The 12,489-nt window shown below is 52.4% G+C and overlaps 1 protein-coding gene across 1 annotated transcript in view; it reads left to right on the top strand.

The window, feature by feature from the left end:
- The window catches only part of Phf19 (PHD finger protein 19), an 18,172-nt gene extending 5,888 nt beyond the window's left edge, over nt 1–12,284 (top strand). The window contains exons 5-14 of the mRNA XM_029474191.1: nt 409–557; nt 1,886–1,981; nt 2,621–2,689; nt 2,813–2,933; nt 4,924–4,991; nt 6,365–6,526; nt 7,082–7,169; nt 7,932–8,017; nt 8,943–9,038; nt 10,044–12,284. Coding sequence (XP_029330051.1) covers nt 409–557; nt 1,886–1,981; nt 2,621–2,689; nt 2,813–2,933; nt 4,924–4,991; nt 6,365–6,526; nt 7,082–7,169; nt 7,932–8,017; nt 8,943–9,038; nt 10,044–10,386 — 1,278 coding nt within the window. The 3' untranslated portion in view covers nt 10,387–12,284. The remainder of the gene's footprint in view (nt 1–408; nt 558–1,885; nt 1,982–2,620; nt 2,690–2,812; nt 2,934–4,923; nt 4,992–6,364; nt 6,527–7,081; nt 7,170–7,931; nt 8,018–8,942; nt 9,039–10,043) is intronic.
- Nucleotides 12,285–12,489: the final 205 nt, after the last annotated feature.

The raw sequence follows: 12,489 nt of genomic DNA, 5'->3' as shown, positions 1-12,489 counted from the left end.
AGACAGGGTTTCTCTGTATAGCCCTGGCTGTCCTGGAACTCACTTTGTAGACCAGGCTGGCCTCGAACTCAGAAATCCGCGTGCCTCTGCCTGCCAAGTGCTGGGATTAAAGGCGTGTGCTACCACGCCCGGCTACTTCCTTTTTTTAAAAACTCTTGTTAAGATAAATATATTCTTTCACAGACTCTGTGTGTGTGTGTGTGTGTGTGTGTGTGTGTGTGTCCTTACTACAACTGATGCTATTAATATCTTTAAGGAAAACAGGATGGGTTTAGGATTGGTAAGAAAAAGCTCCTCGTTTTTCTGATGCTCAAAATGTCTGAGTCTCCCCAAACCCTGGCAGCATTTCTCCTGATAGCTATGTGCTGACAGGTGGTGGTTGGTGACCTGGACCTTATCTCCCCCTAGAAAGGTGGCGCTTTGAAGAAAGGCGCCATCGCCAAGACGCTGCAGGCGGTGAAAATGGTGCTGTCCTACCAGCCGGAGGAACTCGATTGGGACTCGCCCCATCGCACCAACCAGCAGCAATGCTACTGCTACTGCGGCGGACCTGGAGAGTAAGGCGACAGAGCGGGGCACGTGGGACTGCAGGGTGGGACTGACAGGCTCCGGGAGAACCTCATCTCAGGGGGCGGGGCCTGAGTGACAGCCTGAGGGGCAGGGCGGGCTTGAGTAACTGGCTCTGGAGGCGGAACCTGGAAGGCCGCACTCCAAGTGACAGCTTAGAGGCGGGGCCTGAGCGTCAGACTCTGGAGGGGTTAACTCGGAGTGACAGCTGGGCTGTGTGGTGTGAGCGTCTGGAGGCGGGATCTGGAGGGGCGAATCTGGAGCCATGGGGCGGGGCCTTAGTGTCACGCTGTAGAGGCGGGACCTAGAGAAACTTGACAGCTCAGGGGCGGGGTCCGAGTGTCAGACTGTGAAGGCGGGATCTAGAGAGGTGGACCCAGAGTGACAGCCGCGGGGCGGGGCTTTAGTGTCAGACCTTGGAGGCGTGTCTTGGATGGGCAAATCCAGAGTGCCAGCAGGGTATTAGGTCTAGGGAAGACGGGCCTGAAGTGACAGCAAGGGTGGAGCCTAGGTGTCAGGCCATGGAGGCGGCGGGATCTGGAGGGGCGGATCCGCGATGTCATTTTAGGAAGGGCAGATTTTAATGTTGAGGCTGTGTCACTTTGCAGGAGAATGGGGCTTCAGAAGAGAGACCCAGAGTGGTCTGTGAGGACCAAGCTTTAGGGGCGGGCCCAGGGGGTAGGATAGCTGCCATAAAGCAGGTCTGGACCCAGGGGAGCCAAGAGAGTTACCTAGGAGTCTTAAGAGAAGGGCCCTGAAAGTAGGCTCAGAGAGAACATGTGCAGATAGCAATGGAGAGTAGAAGACCGAGTGCTTGTCTTGGAGTAGCCTGAGAAAGGTGGAAGTAATGAGACAGCTAAGAGCCTAGGCTTGACAAATGTCCATTACCTGGCACAGAGCTTTGCCAGCTGTGCCTTCCCAGATTCACAGTTCACTTACTAGTGTTTCTTTGTGTGGTTGTGAACATCAGGGACTATATAAAAGCTCACATGGGCTGGGAATTGATAATCACCCACTGGTGGTGGAGGAGATTCATGTCTTGCTGAGGGGCCAGAATCTGGTCTAGCTTGCCAACCTGGGCCTCTAAGGACAGTGAAACCTGCTCCTTTGGGCTGTCTGCACAGAGGCAGGGTCTCTACCTTCGGTAGATGGCAGACTGCTCCTCCCCCTGTCCTGAGTTTTAGAGTGTCTGGAAGCTATGTTTATGGCCCAGCTAGCCTCTGACTTTGCCATTTGAACTACTTCATCTGTCAAATGAAGTACTACTTCATCTGTCAAATGGGCTGTGATGGCTGACCTAGCTCTTCTGTGCCTCCAGGTGGTACCTTCGGATGCTACAGTGCTACCGGTGTAGGCAGTGGTTCCATGAGGCGTGCACACAGTGCCTTAGTGAGCCTATGGTGTTTGGAGACCGGTAGGTGATCAGCTTCCAGATAGCATACAAAGGGGGGGGGGGTCTGTGATAGCCTAGACTTGTCAACAGGAGACAGCCAAGATAAAAGGGACCCTGGCTGTGCTGGGCCAGCAGACAACAAAGGAACATGCTGGGCTACATGCCTAGTTGCTGCTGATTTGTGGGGAACCTCGAGCACATTCCTGCCTTTACAAGTGCCAGACTCTACAAATATCTCAGGAAGGAGAGATGAAAGTCTCTGCCTTTCTCTTACCAAGAGTTACTGTAAACACCACTAGGGAAATGGATGGTCTCTAGGGGATGGGCTAGGCTAATGGGAGATATTATATCTGCCAAATCAATTAGTATACTTCTTTGGCTGGTGGCTGGCAAAGGGGAGGGGAGGGGTCTCAGAAGGGACAGTGGTGACCACTACCACCCAGCCTGTGAACTAAGCTAGGTTCTAAGGCAGTGATCTTTGGAGAGGGGTGGAGACATATTCCTTGGTCCCTGTCCCCTCCACTGTTCAGTGGATGCTATCTATCTATGGGAAGCAGATGGGAGGGGGAGAGGTGGCCTGGGCCAAGGATCAGAGGCGCTCCCATCACAGACCCTCCTGTCACAGACCCTCTCCTCACAGACCCTCTCTTCTACCCGCAGCTTCTACCTGTTCTTCTGCTCCGTGTGTAACCAAGGCCCAGAGTATATTGAAAGGCTGCCCTTGCGATGGTGAGAGGATGGGACCTGTTCCTACCAGCTCTTCCTTTGCCCTTTGCCCTCTGCCCTTTGCCCTCCGCCCTCTGCCCTCTGCCCTCACCCTCAGCCTCACTTAGCCCTTGCTTTCTTACCCAGGGTGGATATAGTTCACCTGGCCCTCTATAACTTGGGAGTACAGAGCAAGAAGCGGTACTTCGACTTTGAGGAGATCCTGGCCTTTGTCAACCATCACTGGGAGCTCCTGCAGCTTGGCAAGGTACATATGGTCTCAGGGGCCAAACGTGCCCGCACAGGATCGCTCAGTGCAGGGCAAGGGTATAGATATCCGAGTTCTCACCCTTGTGCTGCAGTTCCTTGAGTCAGAACCTCCAAGCCAGTGCCAGGGAGGGGCTTTCTGGTTGGGGCAGTGGTCAGTTGGAACCTCACTAACTCACTATAGGGAGCTGAGGCATTGCGCCAAGTGTGGCTGAAGTGGGCGGGACTCTCTGCTAAGGTATTTGGCAGATTTCCTGGCTAGGTTAGAAATTACAGTGGCTTTGTCTTCTGCTGATCTTGTCCTGCATTGTGTTTCTGGGGATCTCAGTGCCTTGTAACTAACAGACTTTGAAATTGTCAGAGCTGGAGAGCTACCTAACACTCCCATGGGGGTTACATAACCCTCTGCCCTAACAATTCCCTCAGAGTCCTCTTTAGTATTGCAGAATGAAATGTCTCCCGCTCACTACCCAACCCTTCTTTGATGAGCTATGATTGTAAAAAACAAACAAGGGCCATTGCGTTGGCTCAGGAGGTTAGGGTGTTCTCCACCAAGTCTGACAGCCTGAATTCCATCTTCAGGACCCTGGGAGTGGAAGGAGAGAACTGAGCCAGGGCCCAAGTTGTCCTCTGCCCACCAAACATGTGCTATGGCGTGCACATGCTACACACCACACACACACACACACACACACACACACACGTGTATAATTTTTAAAATGTAACAAATAGGTAAATCTTACCATGTACTATCAGTTGTATATATGTCTTTATTTATGGTGGTGTTTGGTAAATTATAAGGCACACAGAAAGCCTTGAAGAATAGAGTCAGTGTTGTTTTTAGATTTATTTAATGCACATGAATGTTTTGTTCACGTGCATATCTACACACCATTTGTGTGCCTGGTGACCACAGATGCCATAAGAAGGTGTTGGGTTCCCTAAAACTGAAGTTATGGATGGTGGTTAGCTTCTGTGTTGGTGCTGCAAATCAAACCACGGTCCTCTGCTGGAACAATTGCTCTTAACCACAGAGCTACCTCGCCAGGCCCTACAGCTAGAATGTTTTAATAACTTTTTCTGGTGTATATATGCATAAGAGCTAGCGAGATGCTCAGCAGGTAGGATCACTCACACTGCCCTTGCCAGATCCCAAGCCCCACTCCCATACATGCATGACACCTTACCAGTGCTGTCTATAACTCCAGTTCCAGTGATCCAGCGCCCTCTTCAGACCTCCAGGGGGCACTGCACACGCATGATACACACACACACACAGACACACAGGTAAAACACTCATAAAAATAAATATTTTTTTAAAAAAGTATTCCTAATGGAAAATTTTAAATGATCAAAACCGAAGTTTACTTTTTAAAGATTCGTATTTTCACTACTCAGAAATAACTAGGAATAAATCATGGCTATATCCTGTTCCCTTTTTTATAGTTTACAAGAATTTACATACTGTTTTGGGTCATCTCTTCTCAGTTAGTGTTATGCTGTTTCAGGCCTTTAGTGTTCTCATAACCTTTTAAATGGCTGAGCTGATGTCCTCCTTAGTCTACTAGCTGGACACATAGTTCATCTTCTTTCTGCCCACCATCAAAAACAGTGCCATTTGGGCACATTTGTGTATGTGAAATGTGCGTTCATGTTCCATTCTTGATAGACCTCAGAGGGTGGCATCACTGGATAGGAGTGTGGATGTTTAGAAAGCAGCCCTGAGGAGTGAACCCAGGGCCTTAGGCATGACAGGCAAGCGGTCTCCCGCTAGGCTCCAGCCTCGGCCCTGTAAAGCTCCTGAAACACTGAGGCCAGGAGCTTCCCCTCTATCACACATGGGGAAACCTGACCTCAGAGAGGTAGAAGGTTGCAAGCCAATGGTTGTCCCCTGGAGACCACTGGAGCATGAGATGGGGTGGCAAGGTCAGGCCGGTGCCCTCTAAGATGCTTCTGTAGATCTAACTCTCCTGCTGGCCCGCTTCCCGTAGCTCACCAGCACCCCCATGACAGAAAGAGGGCCACACCTCCTCAACGCGCTCAACAGTTACAAGAGCCGGTGAGTGCAGGGAGGGAGGGAGGGAGGGCTGTGGATCCTGACTGGGATGTCCATCTAAAAACTCTTCCTACCACACATCCTCTGCTCGAGCTGGGCTCCCTGCCTGGCTCTCCCTCCTCCTCCTCCTCCTCTTCTTCCTCCTCCTCCTCCTCCACCATCCAGGGAATAAAGACATCGAGAGGCCTTCCTTTGCAAAGTGTTCCCAAGTGCCCAGAGCATTGACTCAGTTGTATGCTAGGCTCCATTCTATGCCTGGGTCAGCTAGAGAGCTTAGAAAAACATCCGTCAGGGCTTCAGCCTCTGGGCTACTTCATAGCCTTTGCCTTCCCATCCCAAATTCTAACACTCATTTGCCCCTCAACCATGTTCAAGGCCTTTTATGACACCACCCTCCCTGACTGCATCTTACATTGTTATTCTTTTGCTTTATGGTCTCTGGGTGTCAGCCAGCCCTGCTCAGCCCTTGGCTTCCTTTCCATTTGTTGGTTGGTTGGCTGGTTGGCTGGCAGGCTGGCAGGCTGGCAGGCTGGCTGGCTGCTTGCTTGCTTGCTTGCATGTGTGCTTGCTTGCTTGCTTGCTTGCTTGCTTGCTTGCTTGCTTGCTTTTTGAGATAGGGTCTCACTCTGGCCCAGGCTTAAACTCTTGATTCCCCTGCCTCCACCTCCTCCATGTTGAGTTTACAAGTGTGCACCACCATGTCCCGTGTATTGAGCACTTTGTTCCTGTCCTTGCCTCGGCATCTTGTTCCCAACCTTCATTCCGTTTTTTGGCAGCAAGTAGTTTTTACAGAAGTGTAAAAACTTAGTTCTGGACTCTATTTAACAGGCCTATCTAGGTGGATTCTGAGCTTCAGGGAGAGTCTGAGCTACGAGATACAGTCCTTGCTTCTGTGAAAGCTTGCCTGAAGCCTCTTGCAGGGAGGGTGACCTGCTTACACCTTCCTGTGGTTTGAGGTTCGATAAGACCTCCCCATTGAGGATGGGACCCCTTGGCCTCCCAGTGCTCAGCTTCCTGAGAACGGGCCTACGTTTGAACACAGCCTCAGGGCCTCACTCAGCCAGTGTTGAAATAAGAGATATGCCGAAGGTGCTTCCTGGCCACAGAACATTAAGGCCTGGCACCCGTACCTGGGTCCCACTAGTCCTGTCCTGTGCTGTACCCGGTGGCCTTGCAGCTGCCAAGGCTAAGAAGCCTCAAGGAAGAGCAAGAATAGAATACATTCAGGTGGCAGGGACAGGGAGGCACTTGGCCACATTCTCCAGCTGGGGACTGTGAATTCTCTTCGGGGCGGGGAGGCCCCTGGCCTTGGTGGCAATCTGCTTCAGTCTCCGGAGGATCAGCTGACAGCCCAAGCCTCTCTCCTGCCACCCCAGGTTCCTGTGTGGCAAGGAAATTAAGAAGAAGAAATGCATCTTCCGACTGCGCATCCGAGTCCCACCCGCCCCTCCAGGAAAACTGCTTCCCGACAGGGCGTTGATGCCAAGTGACAAAGGGACCTCCGAGCTGCTTCATAAGAAAGGAAAGAGCAAGCCTGGGTCAGTGCTGGTGGAGGGCCACCATGGCTGCAGCCAGCTTGGGTTCTCTGTCTAAGCTCCCACCTTCTGCAGATAGTAGAGAGCTCTGCAATGGGCCCAGGCAGTGTGGCAGCACCCCTGTAAACCTGGAGTCCTAGACGCAGCAGGGTCCAGCTATAGGCACTCTGGGAGAGCTAGTGAGATGCTTCTAGGTCCCTCTCAACACAGGTCCCTCACTTCCTAGCTCCAGGGAAGCCTGATCCTGGGACCCAGCCCTGCCGCACTAGGACTGGGCAGTGAAAGGACACAGAAATGTGTGGCATGCCCCTGTTCTCCCTGCTGGGCAGAGCCTCCTCTTTAGGGGCACCTCTCCTTTTTCTCCTCTCTAAAGCCCCTCCACATTCACTGCCCCAGAGGATGGCCTCCACCCAGGCTCCGTCTACCCTGCCCAAACCCTCCTGATCCCATACTGACCACTGCCCCCCAGCACTCCTGAGGCCTCTCCCACTGAGCCTCTCTCTGCCTGGCCCTCCCCGGCTCTGACTGGGCCACCCTCTCCCTTTTCTGTCTCCACAGTTTGTTGCCTCAGGAACCCCAGCAGCAGAAAAGGCGAGTTTATAGAAGAAAAAGATCAAAGTTTTTGCTGGAAGATGCTATTCCCAGTGTTAGTTCCTGGTTTTCTTATTCTCCAGTTCCACGTGCAGGGGCCACACACATTAGGGGTCCTGTGCAGAAAATAACGCACTACCCCCGACCCAAAGGGACACCCCAATATCCTACTTCCAATTATAGAGAAACAAGGATGAGTCAGGCACCCTTAAGACCGCTATTGCGGTCTCATCTCCCACAAGTTCTCCTGAGAAGACGGGTTAAGTCAGGGGTAGATAATATCCCAGTACCAGTGTGGACAAAACGGGGCTGTGTCGGGGCAGCAACTTTCTATATGGGACACTTGAAGGCACTGGCTGAGCCCAGCCTAGAAGCAGGTCTCAGAGCACAGTTTCCCTCTCTGGTTGTCCTTACTGAAACCCTCCCTGTGGATAATGGTGTTAACAGTGTGCCTCTGCACCCCTGCGCTTTACAGTTTGCAAAACACTTTCATAGTCACGACTGAGTCCTAACTGCTTCTGTGGCCCCCAGTAAAGCAGGCTCTGCATTATCCCCATTTTACAATGGAGGCAGCCAAGACCCAGAGAGGCAAATGAGAAATCGGGTGGCTGGGAAAGAAGTCAGGGCTAGACACCAGGGTGACTTGGCTCTCTGCTCACAGTTTAGAGTCCAGAGCAAGTGGCAGGTTTTACCCAAGGAATGGCAGCCCTCACAGTCCTGGCTGAACAGCAGGCACCCCTCAGCTGGGGAAAAGGCTGCCTGGGGAGAGGCAGGTCCGTTGGTCCATTGACTGACCCCGTCTCTGTTGTGTCCACAGAGTGACTTCACCTCAGCCTGGAGCACAGACCACCACCTAGCCAGTATATTCGACTTCACACTGGATGAAATTCAGAGTTTAAAAAGGTACCTGCTATTCTAGAATTGACAGTAAGGGGGGCCTCTACGCCCCAGCATGAAGGAGGGACACATCCTGAGGCTGTGGACTCGCCCCTCATGGGCCTTCTGAAACTTCAGCTGAAAGGTCCGATATGCACAGGGCTGCCTGAAAATTTTGTACACTACAGCTTTCCACATACTGCCCTCTGCCCTCCAAAGCAGTGGTTCCGGCTGACTTGCCTGCAGTCCCACCTCTCTAAACCCCTCCCTTGCCTCACATCTAAGGCCAAAAGGGCTATGAGTACGTACTGTCACTGTTTTACACATGTTGATACTGAGTCCTCTTCCTGGAACACCCTGTGCCCTGCCCAGCCAAAAACTCAGAATATCACTTCCTTCAGGAAGCCCTCTCAGATCCTCCCAAGCTGCCTTGGAAGCCTGTTTCTATCTGCTCACATGGATATGAAATACCCCTATTTGAGTATTTGAAGGGCAAGAATTTCATCTTTTACCACTTGACTCCTGAAATCACTGAAGACCATGCTGTCTTGGTCACGGATCGGGAAGGGGAGGGATTTAGAGCCAGATGGGAGCTCTGGGCTATGCTTACCAGTTCTTACTATGCAGCGTTAGCCGACTTCCTTAATCACCCAACCGCCTCATTTCCCCCAGTTTGAATCCATGAAACTTTGTACGACTGCCCACTGGCTCGTGGACCGTGTCACCGGCGTGTCCGCTGCCACAGGAGATTGGTCTGGGAAAGTTTTCTTGACACTCGGCTCTGATGACTGAATGGTGAAAAAGCAGGACAGATGGACATAGGGTGAAAAATCTTTGGCAGTGAGGAGACTGGCCCTGCTGAGATGGAGGATGCCATGTCAGAGACAGAAGGTGGAGAAGCTCCTCAGTGCTGGGCCAGGCCAATAGCAGGGCTCCTCTTCTCTCTTCTCAGTGGCAGCTCAGGCCAGACCTTCTTCTCAGATGTGGATTCTACCGATGCGGCCAGCACCTCGGGGTCTGCCTCCACCAGCCTCTCCTACGACTCCAGGTGAGCTTCCTGAGGGTATGAGCTGCAGGCTTGCACAGGACCGTGGTCTGCAGCCTGGCCACGCCCTACTCCTGGCTGCAGCCTTTTGGGATTCTTTGCCTACAGTGGATATGTGATCCCTCTAGTCAAGTGACCCAATTCTGGGACCATTTGATTAGAGAATCCATTTCCTTCTGGGCTTCTTGGCATCTGTGGGTCTTAACTGTGTCATCTGTGCCTCAGACTCCTGTTCTCCGTTCCTGACTGTCTGATTTGTATTCGAGGATCATTAAGAGGAAAATTCATTTCTTTTAAGCAGAGTAGAAAGGTAGAGTGTGAGGTCTGGCTGAGAGTATAACCTGGTTTACTGCTGGCCACAGCCCCCTCTGCATTCATATTCTAGAGTATGTGGAGACTTTGTGGGTGTAGACTATCTATAAAGATAGAACTTGTCTGCTTGCGCACCTCTCTGTCTGGGGTCCTTCTCTGTTGTTGCCTCTGTAGCTTTAGGAACCAAGCCCAGGGCTTCGTGCTTACTAGACAAATGCTCTACCACTGAGCGACACGTCCCTAATCTTCCTGCCCCCTTGAGTTCTCACTACGCCCCCATGTCTCGGCATCTGTTAACAGGCGGTTTGTCTAATGTGTCTGTTTTGTTAGCTCCTCTGCCTGTGTGGTGCAAAGCCCTTCAGTTCCTGTCCCTACGTAGCTCACCCAGCTCACTAAAGAGCCTAAGCAAGGTCTCTCTCTGCACTGCGGGACTTCGGAAGCACACACCGCAGTGACCCACCCCTCCAGATACAAACAGCATACGCTTTAAAACTGAACATACCCAGGTTGGAATCCTGGCCTTTGTACTCCCCAGCCGATGTCCTCTCTGGAGCCTCAGTTTCCCTAGAGCAGGTCTACTCTGAAGCTCCAACAAGACAATCCATGCCCAGGGTCCGACCTAGTCCCTGGTACCAAAAGGCCTCTCGGGTTGTTTCCACTCATCCCTAGCATCTCCCTCTTCCCCTCCTAATACAGATGGACGGTCGGCAGCCGCAAGAGGAAGCTGACAGCCAAAGTGCACAGGCCCCTGCGAGCAAAGCTAAGGGCGGCGGAGCTGGAGGGGCGTTGCACCTCAGACAGCAATGCAGAGGGAGCTGTGGGCCCTGAGCAGCCGGATGAAGGCATCGACAGCCACACACTTGAAAGCATCAGTGGAGACGACTCGTCCCTGTCCCACCTCAAGTCCTCTATCACCAACTACTTTGGTGCAGCCGGGCGGTTGGCCTGCGGGGAAAAGTATCGGGTGTTGGCGCGGAGGGTCACTCTAGAAGGCAAGGTTCAGTACCTGTTGGAATGGGAGGGGACCACCCCTTACTGATTACCCTCAGAGGCTGCCCAGATCCCTGCAAACCAAAGGAGGGGCAGAAGAGGCCACTGGGTCCCTGTTTTCACCAGGCTTGGGGTGGTGGTGGTGAAACAGGACATCCTGCCTGTGGCCCCTGCCTGCTGCCTGCCAGGCCAAGGCCTGTGTGCTGCTGTACCTGAGTCTCTGAGACCCCATTGGTGTTCTCTCGTCAATACTACACTCCATACCCCTCAAACGTTTTATTGGATCCTCTGACATTACCCTGGCTGCAACCCCTGGATCTGTTTTTTGTTGTCCCCAATTCTCCATCTTCTGCCCTCTACCCTCTCACCCCTTTCGGGTGTTTTGTGTGGACACACATCTTCCACGGTCGTACACCCATCTGTCCCTCACTGGGCATGCTTCACTGGGTCCTCACTGGGACCACAGTGAGGGGACAGAACCTTGGGGGTCTTCTGCTTTCTCACTAGTACCACTCACCCCAGGAAGGTAGGGGATGCCTGAGAAAGTTTAGGATGCCTGGGACCCAGAGTCTAGGGAGTGATGAGCTGGGTCTCTGCGGAAGGGACAGGAATCAGGGTCCTTTATTGAGGAGGGGAGACTAAGGGAGTCAGGCAGGGCCAAGGTTTCCAGAAGTTTGCCTGTCCCAGCAACAACCCTTTACTCTTGTCAGTACTGGGACCTGGCCTTGCTGCATAGACATGTCTGAAACACACAGATCTGGGAGGAAAGGATGGGGAAGAAGACCAAGCCAGATTAAATCCCATCCCAAACACTGTGTGTACAGCCACCACATACTCCTGCCAGGGCCCCCTGGCCCCTGTCCTTGGCCTCTTCCAGGGATACATGCTGCAGTTAAATGTGAGAATCAAACCCCTGCCTCCTCTGACCTGTGAAGCAACCTTGGCCCCACAGAGAAGCACAAAATATACCCCTCTCCTGCATGGCTCCTGCCTTGCCCTGGAGCTGACAATCACTTTGGGAACAGGTTTGGAGTTTACAAGGGCCTGAATCATTGGTTCCCTTCAGAAAGGAAGGCTTTGTCATCAATGGTACAAATAGAATTCTTAGAATGGTCAAGCTTAGCCATGTCTGGGGAGAAACCAAAACCAGGAGGTGGGCAGGGAGCCCTTACTTTGCCTGTAGAAACAGAAACTGACTCACTCAGTAGGAGAAATGGAAAGAACTGCCTTTGGAGTGGGAGGCAAGGGCAGCAGACTGAGACCAGCCTCCCTGACTGCTGCTGTAGCTTCCAGCTGGGGGTGGGAAGATGGACCACATGGTGACATCAGATTATACCAAAGGTGCTGGTATTCCCATGACTAGGTCTGACCCCTTCACACCTTCCCGTGAGCATTAAGGAGGGTCCCTGAGGTAGGTTAGATGTCCCCTGCCTTAAACCTCAGCCACCATAGTGCCTTGCAAAGAAACCTCGCCTCTCATAGACACAGCTACCCACTTCCCTCTGCCTTCCTGTCTGGGCTCAGGCAGGGATAAGCAGATGGACACCGGGCCCAGTTGTCAGTCCCACAGCTGCCACCACTGAGGTCCCCAAGTGGGGCCTGGTGGAAGGAGAGTTGGGAAGCCAACTCCCAGGCCAGCAGGCATGTGGGAACTGGGGTCAAATTTGTGGCTTCCTGTTGGCTTCAGTGAGCATGGCAACCTCCAACACATGTTTTCCAGGCCACTGGGGAAGCCAGAGTTAGGATGGCTATCTGTACATCTGCCCCTCCTCTGCTCTGCCCCAGAAGCTCTGGGCCTGAGGAGCAGGAAGGCAGGAGGGGTGCCTGTCGGGGATCCTAGCACAAGGCCTGACCAGGTCCCTGGACTTCCCACGGCAGCATTTCACTCCTACAAAATAATAGCTGCATTACTGCCAACTGACAGTATAACCCTGTGCACCTTTGAAAAGATTTTGGTTTTAAATTGCTGCTTTTAATAATATTTGTTGTATTAAAGTTATAATTGATGTGTCTGGTTTACAATGTAAGCGTGTTCTTGGAGCTGGCTGTGAGTTCTTTTCTTGGCTTCCTAAAGTTTAGGCAGAGGATGGCGAGGCCAGCCCTCTGGGGTCTCTCTCTCTCTCTCTCTCTCTCTCTCTCTCTCTCTCTCTCT

This window comes from Mus caroli, chromosome 2, assembly GCF_900094665.2.
Source record: "Mus caroli chromosome 2, CAROLI_EIJ_v1.1, whole genome shotgun sequence".
Classification (NCBI taxonomy): Eukaryota; Metazoa; Chordata; class Mammalia; order Rodentia; family Muridae; genus Mus; species Mus caroli.
The sequence above is the reverse complement of the archived record's forward strand: the minus strand, read 5'-3'. Positions and strand labels throughout refer to the sequence as shown.